The sequence below is a fragment of the Rutilus rutilus genome (assembly GCF_951802725.1).
Source record: "Rutilus rutilus genome assembly, chromosome: 2".
In the NCBI taxonomy this organism is placed as follows: Eukaryota; Metazoa; Chordata; class Actinopteri; order Cypriniformes; family Leuciscidae; genus Rutilus; species Rutilus rutilus.
The window spans coordinates 42,147,519-42,165,433 of NC_140210.1; the positions used below are offsets into that span (position 1 = coordinate 42,147,519).

Below are 17,915 nucleotides of genomic sequence, written 5' to 3' on the forward strand. Positions count from 1 at the left end.
ACTGGAACATCTTGGGAAATTATGCAGTGAAATATTTTACTCCTCTGAGGCTGAGGAGAAAAGGTAAGAACACATGTAGTTTCATTTAGACATTGTCTTACATAAAGTTTATAGAATAGAGTCATTACTATTATTATTTATTGTAATACTGAGTATACAATATTGTAAAAAAAAAAGGGAAATGTGTTGGAAATCGAATAACAGACTGTGGCAGAAATGCTTGTGTGTTTGTTTCTTATGCGAAATCTCGTGGAAAAATAAACACCTGTGCAGTTCAGCATGTTTTCCCGCGGGAATGGCGCGTTTATACCCACATTTACCTGCCTCTGTGCCTCTGCCTCTTTTAGATGACAAAGCGCTTGTCCCATGGGATCCACAGCAGGATATCAGACATACGTTGATCCTCAACCAAATACATAAAAACTCAAAAAGAACAATATTATGTCACAGAGCCCTTATTGGACTGAAACAAAACTATCATTATATGATATGCATATTACCATATTTTTGGATATACAGTTGGCTATTAGTTCTTTTTTTATTTAAAGACTAATAATATCTACATTATGTAAAAACTAAAATCAAATTTGTTTCAATACAATTGTTTATATTTGCTAATAAAGAAAAAAGAGGTTTCCTTATGAAGAGAAGTATCTAGAAATAAAATTTCTTATTGTTTTAAAAGTTTTGGATATTGAATTATTATGACATTTTTTGTGGCCTATAATGAATGCTTATAATAACAAAGTATATTAATAAATTGGTTAAAACGGCATGAAACTTCAAATATGTTCATTCATACAGTATATATTCACATATGAATGAGCTTGAGCTACATGCTTAATAACAATATAATGCTGAATCTGTTAAGTATTACATTATTTTATTATTTTATTATTATTTTTATTTTTTTTGTAATGCATTTAAAATTGTGTATCATATCAATTTCTTTTTACAAAAAGTGTCTTTAACTATTTTTATTTTTATTTAACCTTTATTTATCCAGGTGAACTGTTTGAGAACCACTTCTTATTTACAAACATGACCTGGCCAAGAGGCTACAGGAATAAATAAAAACATACTGTACAACTGTACATAGTCAAGCACATGACACATAGAACAAGCAATTGAATTAAAGAAAGGTAGACAACAAAGAAAAAGAAAAAAAGAATAAAGTGCTTAAGTATGTGTGTATTGTGTACATACATGTTTTTACATTGTACTTATATTTAAATAATGCCTGCATGTAATTAAAGCTTGTGTAATTTCAGTAATTACATTAGTAATTACAATGCTGACCAGGGTTGCCAGGTTTGCGTAATATATTAACACCCTAATATAAAGTCTGATCAAAAATGTATCTTGACTTTCCTGCGGCGTGTTTCTGGAGACATTAATCTTCTCTTTAAGGCTAGTTATTCTCCAGTACGCTGTGACACGCTGAGTTTGAGTGATGACGGTCACTTACACCGCCAGAGTGGCAAACGCGCGCTTCTGCGGCTTCTCCAAACTCCTGCTGGCCTGGAGGGGAAGCATCTATAAAGTCCTGTACAAAGAGTTCCTGGCTTTCTTCGCCATGTACACGGCAATCAGCATCACATACAGGTGTGTGTGTGTGTGTGTGTGTGTGTGTGTGTGTGTGTGTGCGTGTGCGTGCGTGCGTGCGTGCGTGCGTGCGTGCGTGCGTGCGTGTGCGTGCGTGCGTGCGTGTGCGTGCGTGTGTGTGTGTGCGTGTGTGTGTGTGTGTGTGTGTGTGTGTGTTAATGTCCTCATCTGATGCTTTGACCGAGTCACATTTTATCTACATAATTTTCTTCACCAGATTCTTCCTTGTGGATGATCAGAAGAGATACTTTGAAAAGCTTTCCATTTACTGCAACAACTACGCCAGTCTCATCCCAATGTCTTTCGTATTAGGTACGCACGTCCTGGGACAGCATACCCACTAAATTCAGTCAGTAATTTACACTACCGTTCAAAACTTACTGAGATTGATGCCTGTTTTTGTCTCTTCTGCTCACCAAGGCTGCATTTATTCATGCCGTAAAAACGGTAATATCGTGAAATGTTATTGCAGGTTGAAATATCTATTTCTATGTGGAAAAACTGATGGACCTCTTGATGGAAATAACATTACAACATTCATTTCCATCAAGAAGTGCATCCATTGTTGATGTTGTCAATGCAAGTCCGAAACTCTGTAAAGTCTCCTCCAGCACATCCCAAAGACTTTCAATGAATTAAAGGTCTGGAAACCTTCAGAAATCATTCTAATATGATCATAACTGATACATTTTCCCCCAGTATTCTTAAATGGAAAGTTCAGAAGAACAGCATTTATTTGAAGTAGGAATCTTTTGTAACATTGTAAAGCCTTTACTGTCACTTTTGATCAGTTTAATGCATCATTGCTGAATAAGTGTTCATTTCTTCAAAAATAGCCTAATCTTACTGATGTTTATGTTGTTGATGTTGTTTTCCAGTTAAAGTTAAAGGGATTTTAGCAGATGACAAGCATACATAAAAAAAAAAAACTTTTTATATCGCACGCAGGGTTTTACGTGACATTAATAGTGAACCGCTGGTGGAGTCAGTACACCTCCATCCCGCTGCCGGACAGGATCATGTGCACGCTCTCCGGTGGCGTGCAGGGCGGGGACGAGCACGGCCGGCTTCTGAGACGCACGCTGATGCGCTACACCAGTCTGTCCGCGCTCCTGATCCTGCGCTCCGTCAGCACTGCCGTGTTCAAGAGATTCCCCACCATGGATCACGTAGTTGAAGCAGGTAACATGAGTTTACAACACTCTAACAACACAGTAGTAACTGCCTATAGAGAGACCAAGACTGCATTTTACACCTGCACACTAGGTGGCGCAACCCACCATTATTCAGCTGATCAGCCTGTTGTCTTTGACCACTGAGAAGAACTAGTGGTACCATTTATAAAACCATTTAAGAAGAACTTAAATGTTGCTGCATATCGCAAGGCCACAAACTGTTAAAAAGCCCAGGAAAAGATATTAAACTCACCAATTTTTCTCAGCAATTCCTAAGTTACCACGGAACATATTTTTTGTCAATGTTTTTATAGCCACTGTGACTTTTATCAAAAAGTACTCAGACACCAATGATAACAAGTACTGTTGTGTGTTCGAAATCGCCCCCTATACCCTCAGTCACTATTCCCTACATGAGTCCACTAAAATAGTCCACCTGAAGGAGTGAATGAAAACGAGTGCACCGGAAGTATGAATTTTGTGATACAGACAGATCCTTTTGTCCACAAATTAGGCATCCCTTACAAAAGATATAAACTCAGTGGGAAAAAAGTCCAAATTTTAAACCGGTTAAATCAGAATTCTGAGGAAAAAGTCAGAATTGCGAGTTAATATATCCAAAAATTGGTCAGAATTTCAAGATGTTAACTCAAAATTGGCAGGTATAAATCAGAATTGTGAGAAATTAAATAAGAATTGTGCATTATAAACACGTTTTTTGAGGAAAAAAGTCTGAATTCAGAGAAAATAATTTCTGAATTGCAAGATGTTAACTCAAAATTTCGAGATAAACTTGGAATTGCAAGAAATAAAGTCAGAATTATGAGAAATAACCTAAGAATTCTGAGTAAAAATGGCAAATTGCTTGTTTCTGCTACAGAATAACAAATAAAAAAGGTAATTGTGACTTTTTATCTCGCAATTATGACTTAACACGCAATCGCAAGTTTATATCACACAATTCTGAGAAAAAAAATGATGTAAACTCGCAATTGTAAGATAAAAAGTCGCAATTTCCTTATAAATTGTTTTATTCCCTGACAGAAACAAGCTTCCATAGAATTGTAAGCTAATATCTCACACACTCAGAATTAACTCAAAATTGGCAGGTATAAATTCGGAATAGTGAGAAATTTGTGCATTATAAACTTGCATTTCTGAGAAAAAAAAAGTCTGATTTCAGAAAAGAAAAATTACCAGAATTTCAAGATGGTAAAACTGCCAGATATAAACTTGGAATTGTGGGAAATAGTCAAAATTGTGAGTAAAAATACATAAATCTTAATGACCTTTTTTATGTTTTCATCCTTCTGGCAGAATCTGACCTCCATAGAAACCTGACATCGAATAACATCTGTCTGTTTCTAGGTTTCATGACAAGAGAAGAGCGAAAGAAGTTTGAGAGTTTACAGTCTCCCTATAATAAGTACTGGGTCCCGTGTGTGTGGTTCACTAACCTGGCCGCAGTCGCCCGCTGTGACGGCAGAATCAAAGATGATAATACTTATAAACTTCTACTGGAGGTAACTACATTCAAAAGATCTTTGCAGGTTTTACATGACAGCATTTACCAAAGTAAGAACATTCAAATTCAAACGATTTGATGCCTAGTGTAAAAGCGAAGTGCATGTTTGAAAGGATAAATCTAATTTTCTTCATGTTGTTTTTGTAGGAGCTGAACAATTTCAGAGGGAAGTGCAGCATGCTTTTTCACTATGACATGATCAGCATACCATTGGTCTACACACAGGTCAGAAACATGCTTCACATGAGAGAGACTGAAAGGGTTTTCATGGCGTGTGATGGAATAATTGATCCTTTTTTTCCACCGCAGGTTGTGAGTCTGGCAGTGTACAGTTTCTTCCTGGTGTGTCTGATTGGCCGTCAGTTTCTGGACCCGGGTCAGGGTTACCCGGGTCACGACCTTGACCTTTACGTCCCCATCTTCACCCTTCTGCAGTTCTTTTTCTATGCTGGCTGGTTGAAGGTCAGGAATCAGAATCCCTAATATAATTTAAATATTAATTAGATGCCCCTCCCTTTTCATACATGACCCCGCCCACAAGTGTAAAACATGAACCCAGTATCATTCCATGACTAATTGTATCAATATTTGTTTGTGTCATCGTGTAATTATTTCTCAGGTGGCAGAGCAGCTCATAAATCCATTTGGAGAGGATGATGATGACTTTGAGTCCAACTGGTTGATAGATAGAAACTTCCAGGTGCTACTTGCTGTTTACAATACATCAAATTATATATTCGTTTCACACACAGTCACTATTGAGATATTCTCTCTGTATGCGTTTAAAAGGTGTCTATGATGGCGGTGGATGAGATGTATGGAGATTTGCCCGTGATGGAGCGAGATCGTTACTGGAATGATTCGAATCCTCGTCCGCCGTACACAGCCGCTACGCTCTTCGTGCTGCGCAAACCCTCTTTCCAAGGCTCCACCTTCGACATGGCGTCAGTGCTCACCAAACACAGATACACTCATCTTTTCAGGCCAGACAGTTTACTGTACCCCTCATCACGACTGCAAACAATAGCCCCTTTCACACATACAGTCTTTCCTGGTAAATTACTGGTGGTTAAAGGAGAACTCCGGTCAATTTTAACATTGTGCTCATTTTTTTTGTAAATTTCGACCGAAAACAGGATGTAAATACAGGTATGTGCGCTGGCTGAAATAACATCATATTTATTAATATCTTTCACATCTACTGCAGTCAGATTCACCCGTGATCACTCTGAAGGAATCACTCACATGACCTGTGCACTTGTAATGACACATCAAGGATGTTAAGAGGCTAAAAGCAGGTTTAAAACTTGCCCCATTGAAGTCAACAGGGTGCACATTTTAAAAAGAGGATAACACGGTGTAGGCAACCCCGATTTTTGTTGTTGTTCTATGTATTGACAGCACTCCAAATGTACAAAAAAATGAGCTCAATGTTCAAATTGACCGGAGTTCTCCTTTAAGAGATCAGGACCTGTGTGTGAACAGGACCTTTTCAAAAATATCGGTAGATCAGTTCTGGCAATTTAACAGTGAGGGAAGTTGTAACATTACCAGTAAAATATTGGTGTGATGCTGTGGGTGAACGCAGAATGAAGATTACCGGTATGAGTACGAAGTCAGAACGTGTTGATGTAAGAACTCTGCTTTGGGCCAATCAGAAAGCTCTAATGGAGATAACGTGATTACTCAGTGCTGTTTACAATAAGCTCTGCTGCTTTTTAATAGTTTTTCTATGTACATTTGCGCTAAATGAAAAATCTTGACCATTGTGCCACATCTCTGAGCTTTTTCAACGTGTTGCGCTCGAGACCCGGCCTTCTTTTTCTTTCATCATGAAGGAAATCATGTTGTCATCATGTTGTCAAATTGAACAGATAGTAGGCTTGTTTGAGATGAGCAAAATCTGCGCAGAATCAATCACCGGTGATCAGCGCGAGATGCATGCCGGTTAGAAATGTGTCCGAGTGCGGTCCGCCTTGCTCTGATGTCATGCTGACGTATGTCAAAAATCTCTCGCGAGCGCAAGGCACACCTGTCGGATTCTGCAGTCGAGCGCAGTTGCTCTCCACCGACTGCGCTGATCAAAAGCATGATGGGAAACGACTTGCTGACGACACAGCTTAATGTTCATTGGTTTAAACAACCGTGATGTATTGTTCTCTTTTAAAATGTTTGATTTTAAAACTCTGATATCATGTTTTATGTGTATACGTTATGTGTGAATATTCCCAAACTATCTAACAGTGCGATCTCTATGGGTTATGCAATTTATTTTTTATAAAAAATAAATAAATAAAAACACATATGTCTGTATTAAAGAAAAAAAAATATTGATAAACATGTATTTGGAATGGAATTAAATAACAAGTACGTTGGGTGTCTTGTTCATTTTATTTATTTTCATATAAAAGCAACAGAACTCGAATTACATCGTTTATTAGCAGCACTGTGCACGAGCGTGAATCCCGCGATATCCATCTTTGATCTCGCAGGTGTCAGATCCACAACGAGAAGAGAGATCTTTTTTCACTCCTCCTCTCACTGCAGCCGCCTACTCTCGACTACATTTCAGGCGAGGCAAGGCGCATCTCAAACAAGCCTACTGAAAAGCGTTTCTCTTCATGCGGCCGGATGAAGATAACTGCGCAGCGTTTAAAGATCATTTCCGATGACTGACATCACAGAATTTACCGGTATTTTAGTGCTGATGTGTGAATGGTCTCTAACCGGTGAAAAGCCAAAATGCCGTTGCTTGTGTGAAATCGTGTATATTTACCGGTAAAGTCATATAGCCTACCGTTCATTTTACGGTAATTTACCGGGATTGCTGTGTGAAAATATGACATGGTGAATTACAGTCATAAATAGCTGCTACTCATTTAACTATGATTTTGAAAGGAATAGTTTGCAAAAAAGAAACATTTTGAGATTTACGGTACATTTTTGGTTGAATTACACGTCAAATTTTTTTTTTTTTAAATTAATACTTTTATTCAGCAAGGATGCATTAAATTGATCGAATGTGACTGTAAAGAAAAAAAATCTGTTCTTTTTATCATTCTATTCATCAAAGAATCCTGAAAAAATAAGCAGCACAACTGTATTCAACATTGATAATAATCCTGAATATTTCTTGAGCAGAAAATCATCATATTAGAATGATTTCTGAAGGATCATGTGACACTGAAGACTGGAGTAATGATCACAGGAATAAATTGCATTTATTCAAATACAAAATATTTTAAATTGTAATAATATTTCACAATATTACTGTTTTTACTGTATTTTTAATCAAATAAATACAGCCTTGGTGAGCAGAAGAGACTTCTTTCAAAAACACATTATCATGTATTAAAAATATTATCAACTCCAAACTTGTCGATGCTAATATAAAAACTAAAATATTTGTTGGAAATATTTTGTTGACAATTTTGTTGAAATAAATAGATTTGTACATTTCAAATCCCTCAGAATTCCTAAAGAGGAGATGCATTTCCAGCCTCTGAAGGAGATTTCCGAGAACCTGGAGGAATCCGTGACGAGGACCCACAACCTCGCCCTCTTCAACCGGCTCCTCGGCTCCCCGTCTCCCACAGGCTTCATGAGCGGAGCCTTACGCCGCACCTCCGCCCAGCTGCACCGTTTGACCCGCTCCGTCAGTCCGGACCCCTCCTTCTCCGACGCTGAGGATGAGGATGAGGAAGAGGAGAGCGCGGGAACGGCCGGCTCCGTGCCGTCTGGACTCGGGTTGGACACCACAGAGAGCACCATCTGCAGCTTTGGAGGACTCGTCAGCACCTGTCCTCCGCTCTCAGGTGTGGAGTTCCTCCAGCAAGATGGAAGAGGTGAGGAGAAAAACGAGAGGATGCTGGAGAAAGACTCACTAGCGCCAAAAATCCCACCGCCCACAGCGCAGGCGTCAGCAGGGAGGAAGAGTCCTCTCGCTCTGGGACGAGTCAATTCTCATTTCTGTTCCTCAAACACCACCAACCGCTCTGTACCCGACTTGTACTCTTTCCAGCCTATCCGTGACCCGGCAAAGGTCATGACTCCAAAACCGAATCCACCCAATAGCAAAGTAGAAGCAGTGTCTTTACTGACTGTGCCGTCGCTTGAAGTCTCAGCATTTCCGGAAAATTCAGAAAGAGAGCAGATGCTATAATGGCTGCCTTCTAATGGTCAAAGTCAATGTGTGATTGTAGGGTCAGAGGTCACAGGGTCGAGTAGTAAGGTCAAGGAGTGACCAAATATTTGAGCAACATGATCACTTTTGTGTTATTTCATATTGATACATGCAACCAGAAGGTTTGGATGCACTTGTCTGTAATTTGTTGGATTATAATACTTGGCAGATTAATTTTAGATTCTTCTGAAAGTGAATGCTATGATAAAGTAATCATGTGACAGAACAATCAGCACTGAAACTGATCTAGTTTTCCTAGTTTCTTGAAGATAGAGTGAATGTCTACATAAAATAGCAACATGTGGTAAATAAGACTTAGTTTTCTGTTTTGAATATATGACAATAATGTGAAAGAATGACACAGGCAACTCTCTTATGAATATGAATAATAGCGTTCAGATGATTATTAGGTTTGATGTTGATTTGAACTGTTGGAAATAATCCTTATGAGTATTGCTGCATTGTAAGATTAAATATATTAAAATAAAGTGTAATGCAAAAGAAACAACAGCAAATAAAAATATGCAGTAAACATAAACCAGTTTTTATATTTACAGTATTAACATATAAACATTAAAGCAGCAGAAAGATTTGTAGGCTTACTGTTGGCGCTGCCATCTCAATTAGAGCTAGGTAACCGGTAATGCATGACGAAGGATTAAAGAACTTACAACTCAGACATTATCTGGCGTTTAGCCTGCACACCCACACAAGAGAGCAGCGGCCATTTTATTAATGATTGCACACCTGTGTATGTTACTCAACCAACTTCATGATCACAGTCAATTAGAGAACATATACAATCACATAGATCAACACTTACTTTAGGAACAGAAATATCTCTTAATAATGAAGTTATTTATAATTGTTTACCAGGAATTACTGCACAACAGGATTTTCTCACAACAGGGTTTTATGAGTACATTATCAAGTTTATTAATCATTTTTATTAAAAGGAAAGTATTAACAGCTGTTCTTTGTAATAATAGCATTATATTGTCAAGTTACAAACAATGAAGAAACAGTTTATTAAATGAAATAAGCATTTCTTAAGCAAAATAATAAGCAAAATAAGCTATGCACATTTTTTATATATATTTGTTAGACATTGTAAAACTGAAACTAAGTTTCTGTAGATGATTGTCAGTAATATTTTTAAGAAAAACAAATTCTTTGTTTTCACACATCACCTTACATAACAAAATGTCATCTTTGTCTGAAGGAACTGTATATAAATGAAACAATAAAACACATTTGTAAAAAGCAGTTTATCACAGATTATCTTCAAAGAGGGAAGTTAGGTACGTGTCCCAAGCATTGGTAGACTTTCAGGGAAACTATCAGGGCAACAATCTGGAAAACAGGGTTGAAGTTGAATATAAATATCATTTATGATCAATAACTGATTGCTGTTTTGAGTACAGTGCTCTCTTAAAGGGGTCATATAATGCCATTTTTGTAGAAGCTAATATGATTTTTTAGGGTCTAAATTAAAAGTTTGTAATATACTTTAATAACAAATTCTCATTAGTATTGTAAGAAAACACTCATTTTACCTGGTCAAAAACAGCTCTGTTTTCAGCACGCCGTTTAAGTGCATGTGTCTTTAAATGATAATGAGCTTTGCTCACCCCACCCCTCTGTTCTGTGCGTACACCGTAACACAATAACCATAACGCGTTGTTCATTATAAATGTGGGATTATGAATTATATTGAGAACGTTGTACATAGAAAACATGCCGTAATGTACCCTGAGTGTAAACATCGTGAAGCGTGCAGCAAGCGATTTGCAAAGATTAATATAAATATTAATATAAAGGTTAATAAATGTCACAAAATCGAACGGCTTGATTTGAGATGGGGGAAAACATATAAGAAGATGAAAAAAAAAAACACTGGATGGATTTTTATCATTTTATGATGGTCGTGTACAGGCACTGCCAACACACATTTCAGTACAATCAACTTGTAAAAGTGCATGTACCATTATATGACCCCTTTAAAACATTCATCCCAGCTGATATATACTAATATAGGCCTACGAGATGCCTGATTAAAAACTCTTCTCAGAAAACAAACTAAAAATACAATCGCAATTTCAATTTTTTAATCAAATCATGCAAATCAGTTATAAACTAATACAAAAATTCTGCAGTGGACCATTTCCCACTTTCTAATTGTTCAAAGTTTGGGAAGGTCAAGGGTCACATATTGTTACCTCTATAATGCCGATCAAAAAGGACAAAGCTCCGGAAATGGGTACATTTTCATCCAACAGCACATAAATGCAGCCCCTTACTTTCTAAAACAGGAATGAAGGAGTTTCGTGAAAATAATGTATTCGTAAACTTTTTGCTGTGTTATTGGTCATGATAGGCAGTACCTCGTTCGCAGCTCTATCTTTTCCACATGGTGAATCTTGACCACAGCATTGTGTGGGATATAATGACTGCTTCATTACAAAGGCTGAATTTGTGAAGTCATCATAGCCTTTGTACCCACAGCATTTCAGCTAAAATTAAAAAAAATGAACATTGTAATATTAGACGGAACACACAGCTGACATGCATGACTGTCTTACCTTGGTCATAGTTTCATTCCATATGTTAGTGATCAAAGTGTCTTGATTATAGTTCTCCTGAAGGCTTTTAACGAATTTGCCCTCTACGCTGCTCAAAGATTTTTCTTTCTGTTAACGAGAAAATGAAGCATTTGAATACAGACGTTCCTTTATGGGAACATTATGCATAAGACAGGTTGCCCAGCCATTTTTGGTTCCCAGAACGTTCTTTTTTTAAGGTTTGGTTTTCGTTAGGCCAGGAAAGTTTTCTTAGTGGAAATAGAACATTCGTTTTTGGTTTGTAGAACCCCAGACGGCAACATAGTGTTTATTGTTTAATTAATCAAAATAAAGCACATCAACCATAAGATTGAAGATTACATTTCTCCATTAAATAGGCTAAGATCTACGAGGGTACCCCAATTTTAAGTTTCTTTGGCACCAAATAACACATTCTATGATTTTTAAAATATGAAATTTATTTACAGACAATTATTTGACTTAAAGTAGGATATCAGTACATTTTTACCACTGAATTGTCCTTCTTTTGGTCTGTAACAAACACTTCTTGATTAACATCATGTTCTCTTTAATAAGGGTGTTAAATATATCTGAAATCATATTTACTCTCAAGTTATGTTAGCTATTTAAACATAACCACCCTGAAACGTTCTGGGGACGTTATGTTATGGTTGTAAAAAATAAAACTTAAAAAGGACGTTCCCTGAACGTAATAACCAGAAAAATAACCAAACGGGAACCAAATACTGTGTTTTCTGTGTTTGCTGGGTGGTTGGCACAGGGTTAATTTCTGCTTTAAATCTGAATTTGGTTTTAAAAAAAAAGTGAAATGTGTTTGACTTCTTGATTCATAATCACAATAAATAACGTTTTGCCAGCCTTCACTGAAAAGTGTGTCTCATATTTGCTCTCACCACATTATTGGGGAGGAGGATAAACACTGCCAGGGTGACCTGGAGGATGAAGATGATGAGCACAATGACGAAAAACTGAAAAAGAACAGACAAATTACATGTCAAGAAATTTAATCTCTACAATACCTTTTGTTTTCTGAAAATTGTCAGTCAGAAAAATGGCTTGAACTTTAAAACACTCACAACCAAGAGCAGCCATCTTTTTTTCTTCAAAGTGCCCAAACAACCAACCACACCCATCAGAGCGAGGACGCATCCCAGAGCGATCAGCATCGGGCCGCCCATCGACATGATCGTGGTAAGAGTAGCATCATCAACCGTATCAAACAAGTCAGTCTTGCTCTGCTTCATTTGTGACCATACACCGAGTCCTACAGTCGCGCCTCCACTCAACTACAGTGTGCGAAAGAGAGAAAGAAATTGTTTATTCGGAAGTGCTCAGAAGATTTCTCCATCCGTGGATTAAAAATATAAAATATGTCCCCAACTGGTCCCTCCAGTGAGTCGACCATTAAATATCCACCGTACTTACAGTGAGGAACCCGTAGAAGGTGGAAGCCAGCTTTAAACATCCTGTCACCTGCATGATTTTTTTTTTTTTTTTTTTGGTCTGTGGTACAAAAAGAAGTGTCAGTTAAAACTAGACAAACTTTGCATGTTGTTTTAAAGTTTAGAAACCTTTGAAGCTTGACAGATAGAACGATAGATCGATTATAGAATGATATTACAACAGATTTATCCGAATCCTTTGCATTTTAGATACATTTTGTATTGCTACCACACACCTCACATGATGTTGCCTCCTTAAGATGACATTTAGGCTACTTGCAGTGGAGAAGCTGGTCACATTCACACAGCAGCAGAATACGGCTGTCAGTCCGTATTCGAATACGGTTACGTTCACACACAGTTCGGTTATTTACGGGAGTGACAACCGCATTCTATAACGAACTCGCACCAGTTTTCATTCCTTTTGGGCGGGTTTGAGTCGGCTTTGGGCTGGACAATTTTCTGGTACCTGGCAACCCTGAGTCGGTTGGGCAAAATCTGGGCTGTTTTGGGGTCATTTTGGCGGTTTTCTAACATCTAAATTTTATAGTCTAATTGGTTAATTAACAAAACTCAAGTGTGCATTTTCTTAATTAAATAAGTCATCGTGACTTTACTAAACAACAGGCCCACCGCAGAGTCGGCTGGCGTTGGTGTAGACGTCGTGATGGGTAAGTGGAGGGCCTCATGCCCTTTGACTGACTAACCCATTGTCTTCCTGTTGACATTTCAGTCTGTGGTTATGTTTCTTCCTCCTCCTTGGCACCTTCAGCAATCTTTTAAGGTTTGATAGTTGATTTTGAAATCTCAGTTCCCTTCCATTAATCAGAAACTAATTTACAAGAACATCTTATGTTCGTTTAGTTTAATTTGTTAATTTTCACCAAAAATATGCCATGTTCAGTTCAGCTCAGCTCAGCTTTACTCAAGTCAGAACTATCTCATTTGCAGATTTTAAGCTATTCCCCTGGTGTTCTTTGTATTTTCTTAGGTGGATTTCTGATCATCATTAGGATAATTGACTAAGTCAGTTTCCTTCAGTGATTTTACACATCAGAAACTAATTCTAACACCATTAAAAAAACATTTTAATCCATCCATCCTTTATGATTATAATACATGGAGGTGTTTATAGGCTCATATTAATTGAGACAACATGGACATTTTGTACTTCTAAAAAAACTCGTTTTTCACACCGCAGGAACCTATTTTTTTTCCACCTTTTAGCAGTTCGCCTACATATTCCTGCTGTGTGTGTGTATATAAGGGTCATTGACGAATAAGGTTTTTAAAAGTGTAAAAAAATAGAATGGAGATATAACTATATTTGAAACCATTTTTTAGTTTACCTAAGTGTTAACAATAAGATTGTGTGGTTTGTACAATCAATTAACACAGTTTTTTGTCATTTTTTACAAGATAGAAAAAATTTGTCACCAAAAAAGTCATTGGGTTTAACCACTGATTTGAAAGCTAAAAACTGATTTGACATTGATGTTGAGATAGTATATAGTGTGTACCACAGAAGAAATATTAAATAAAATAATCACTGATGGACTACTCTAAACACTCCAACATATTCAAGTAAAACATTGCACAGGGAAAGGAGAAAAGTAATGTAAAAAAAAAGAGAGCCTTATCTGCTTTATATTTGTATTATTGTAGTTCCTTTAGTTATTAAAAACAATATTATTCCATTTAAATATTTACTATATCGGTTTTACCGAATGACCTTTTGACACTTCAAAATCTTTAAAATACCTTTTAAATAAATTATAGTAAAATATAATTATAACCTTTTGGATTCAGTAAAAGAGATCAAGTTGTACTACCTTACATACTTTGGATGCTATATATTTGTTTTTTTATTATTATTAAGGCCTTTGGACAAAAAAATGACCTGTCACGTCATTGACCCATATATATATATATATATATATATATATATATATATATATATATATGTATATGTATATGTCAAATCCAGGCAAAGAAATTCCTTTTCCGTCAAGGGAACTCTCATTTGAGGGACCTTATAGGATTCAAACTTTTTATACAGGCAGAAAGACATACTCACATCAATGGGATGCGGCTCGACGGATCTTCAGCAGTATCGAACAGTTCCAGATGATACTAGGATAGGTGTGTTTGTTCTAGCGCTCTTAAACATTCTCACCACATCCACCCTCAGAGTTTTTATACTCATGCAACACTCACGCAAACACACATTTCTCCTAGAGGTGTTAAGTGCTCACCACCAACAATGAACAAGGTTCATGCAAAGGAAATTCTGTTGCACAAGTAACCACAAAGGTACAAAAGAAAGAGGAAGACCATTTTGATGTCCGCATCAAATTAAATTTACAAAAGTAATTTTAGCAGTGGCGGCTGGTGCTAAAAAAAATTGGGGGGGCGCAACAAACTGAATTATTAATCCAGGACTGAATGTAGGCTTATTGTTAAATAACAATTTAACAGTGATAATAATGTAGCTATCATTAGCCTAAAGTTTAGCTAAAACTTCAGCCGGTAGGGTTGGGAAATAGCCAATTGTCAAATAAATCAGAATTTTTGGGCTAAATGGCGATGTATGGTATAATCTGAGTATTTAATTATTATTTTCTATTTGAATATAAAAAAATATAAAAAAAACGATTTATTTTTTTAAATATTTAATATCCTAATCAATATTGTCCTACAAACAATGTTCATATTGAAGGTTATAAAAACAAACATACTGTAGTGTAACCTTGCTGTCTATCTGCAGTCTATCCAAAAAAGGGGTCAAATCACATTACATTCTAACATTGCAACATTACAATCTAAAAACAAAATAATGCTTTTTAAAGAAGTAGTTAAATTTACTAAACTTAAAAAAAAATAAAAAAATAAAACAAAGCTAATATCATAAAAATACACATGTAGGTTTGAAATTCTCTAGCACATTTATGTTCACCAACAACAAATATTCAACAACAAATGTTTTAGCTAAATATATTTATAATTTAGTGCTAATGTATATTTTAGTCAGAATAATAGGGGTTTATGCGCAACATACTTCCGGGTTCTACAAAACAGATATAACTACTTCCGGTCGTCAGCTACTGAGGTAAACACTACTGTCTATGGGTAAACACAGCGTAGGAATGGCGACCTTTTATAGCCGGTGTTTACAGGAGCTACCCATTCTATCCATTTCAGATGTACCTCGTATTGCCAAACGGACTTCCAGAGCCCTGAGTACTCCGTTAGATAAAGGATTTAAGTTTTTACGCCTCCTCATTTATTCATATGAAGGTATGTAAGTTAGTATGTAGCTTTTGCTAATGGCACCCGATGTAGAGTTAGCTAACTATCAGTAAGTTAGTTTAGACTTGTATGCTATCATAGTAGTTTAACCTTTTATATTTGCTTGCAGACGATTAAAACAATCAAATGAAGACTGCATTTTATTTTTTTTATAAAAAAATTTTTTCTGATACTTAAGCATTCGTGACATTTTAATTAAAACAGAAATAAGAATTGTATTCTAAAAAAAAAGCGCAAAATAAGTTACCTCAGAGATCATCTACCGCTGCAGATGCGTACGGTAATGCAAACCGGAAATGTTTGTACCTGTTTTCCGGTTCGAACGTTGGGCGTTCCACATAACCCCTATGGGCTATGTGCATAGATATCATATATAAACGCTAGATGTCTTATGGCGCAGTCACTTCCGGCATCATCGTTCGGCCATCTTGTGACAGTGCTCTGTGCATTAAGGTGAATGATCAGCACGCACACAAATCCTCTTATCTCGCTGAAATCTTGACGGATTTACAAACGGTTTGGTTTCTTACAAACGTTATTAACGTGGCTATAATTCCGAATGCTTGAAAATGTATGTTATAATTTATCATATGTATGCAGTGTATGTATGCAGTGTCATAACTACATCTCTGACGTTTATAACAAACCAAACCGTTTGAAAATCGGTAGAAAAATGAGCAAGTTATGGTTATTTAAAAGTACATGCACCATTGAAGTAGTGAGCGAGTACACTGTCGCAAGATGGCCGCCACGTGCGGACGTCGACCTCCATTGGCCAGCAGTGCGCACGAGACCATAGATATCATATAAAGGCTAGATGTCTCGTCCGCGCTGCTGGCCAATGGAGCTCGACATCCGCACACGGCGGCCATCTTAAGACAGGATGCTCGTTCACTCATAACATGGTGCATGTACTTTTAAATAACCATAACTTGCTCAATTTTATACCGATTTTCAAACGGTTTGGTTTGTTATAAACGTCAGAGATGTAGCTATTATACTGCATACATATGAATAATTATGTTCAAAATGTTTAAGCATTCAGAATTATAGCCACGTTAATAACGTTTGTAAGAAACCAAACCGTTTGTAAATCCGTCCAGATTTCAGCGAGATAAGAGGATTTGTGTGCGTGCTGCTCACTCACCTTAATTCACAGAGTCCTGTCCTAAGATGGCCGCCGGTGATGCCGGAAGTGACTCCGCCTTAAGACATCTAGCCTTTATATGATATCTATGCACGAGACATCTAGCCTTTATATATGATATCTATAGGTGCGTTCCATTCGACAGGGTCCATACGCAGTGTTCACTGCTCCCCTACTCCCTGAGCACGGTATATCAGTTGAAGTGGACTTCACTGACAATAACCGCTCATTTGAAACGCCCTGCAAACGTCATCAAAGAAAGTCAACGACGGGGTCGCGCAGATTATGATATAACATAAATATATATAGGACTACATTCATATTTAATTTTGTATTATTATATTATATATTTACAATTATATTGCACTATTTTACAACTACCTAAAATAAAATCACTTTACTTCACAAACTAGCTAAGCTGGCTGCATTCACTGAGGTAAATTATAATCATCAAAAATAGTATATGTAATATTCACAACAATAACCGTTAAAAATACTATGGCGAAATGTATGCGTAAACTAATCGTTAGTTATGACCGTTCTGACTGGTGATGATGTGGTGCGCGAAATGACAGTTGGGTGATTATCGCTCTCCACTTCCTGTGAAGTGATGTATCGATGTTCCCTTATTCCCTATGCCGTGCGCAGTGCCCTTCGAACTGAACATGTTCGCTCCCTTCGGATTGGAATCTCACTTAATATGGCGGAATACCCTGTTAAGTCCACTTCGCAGTCCACTTATGGTCGAATGGAACGCACCTTATGGCTATGTGCACAAGCGTCGCGACGAACTTCCGCTATTGTCAGAAGTTGGCATATCAGTTTCCGGTTTACGACTGTCTTCGTCGGCATCCGCTATAAACAAACAAGATGAGTGCTCAGTGCTGCTGTTGTACGAAATAAAGAGATATAATATCTATATAATA

The 17,915-nt window shown here is 37.0% G+C and overlaps 2 protein-coding genes across 2 annotated transcripts; one reads left to right on the forward strand and one right to left on the reverse strand.

Annotated features, from left to right (window-relative positions):
* Nucleotides 1–9,017, forward strand: best2 (bestrophin 2). Its single transcript, XM_084388893.1, has 10 exons — nt 1–63; nt 1,411–1,605; nt 1,823–1,917; nt 2,554–2,787; nt 4,149–4,303; nt 4,453–4,530; nt 4,615–4,767; nt 4,925–5,005; nt 5,095–5,249; nt 7,777–9,017. Exons 2-10 carry the CDS (start codon nt 1,454–1,456, stop codon nt 8,465–8,467), a joined length of 1,794 nt encoding a protein of 597 aa, XP_084245019.1. The 5' UTR covers nt 1–63; nt 1,411–1,453; the 3' UTR covers nt 8,468–9,017.
* Nucleotides 9,018–9,175: 158 nt separating this feature from the next.
* LOC311280773 (tetraspanin-1-like) lies at nt 9,176–14,703 on the reverse strand. The gene is made up of 8 exons (XM_084393209.1): nt 14,611–14,703; nt 12,517–12,594; nt 12,168–12,377; nt 11,985–12,059; nt 11,071–11,178; nt 10,873–11,001; nt 10,708–10,791; nt 9,176–9,841 (listed from the first exon to the last, which is right to left on the reverse strand). The coding sequence occupies exons 2-8, from the start codon at nt 12,568–12,570 to the stop codon at nt 9,773–9,775; spliced, it is 729 nt and encodes a 242-aa protein (XP_084249335.1). The 5' UTR covers nt 12,571–12,594; nt 14,611–14,703; the 3' UTR covers nt 9,176–9,772.
* Between the last annotated feature and the right edge of the window lie 3,212 nt (nt 14,704–17,915).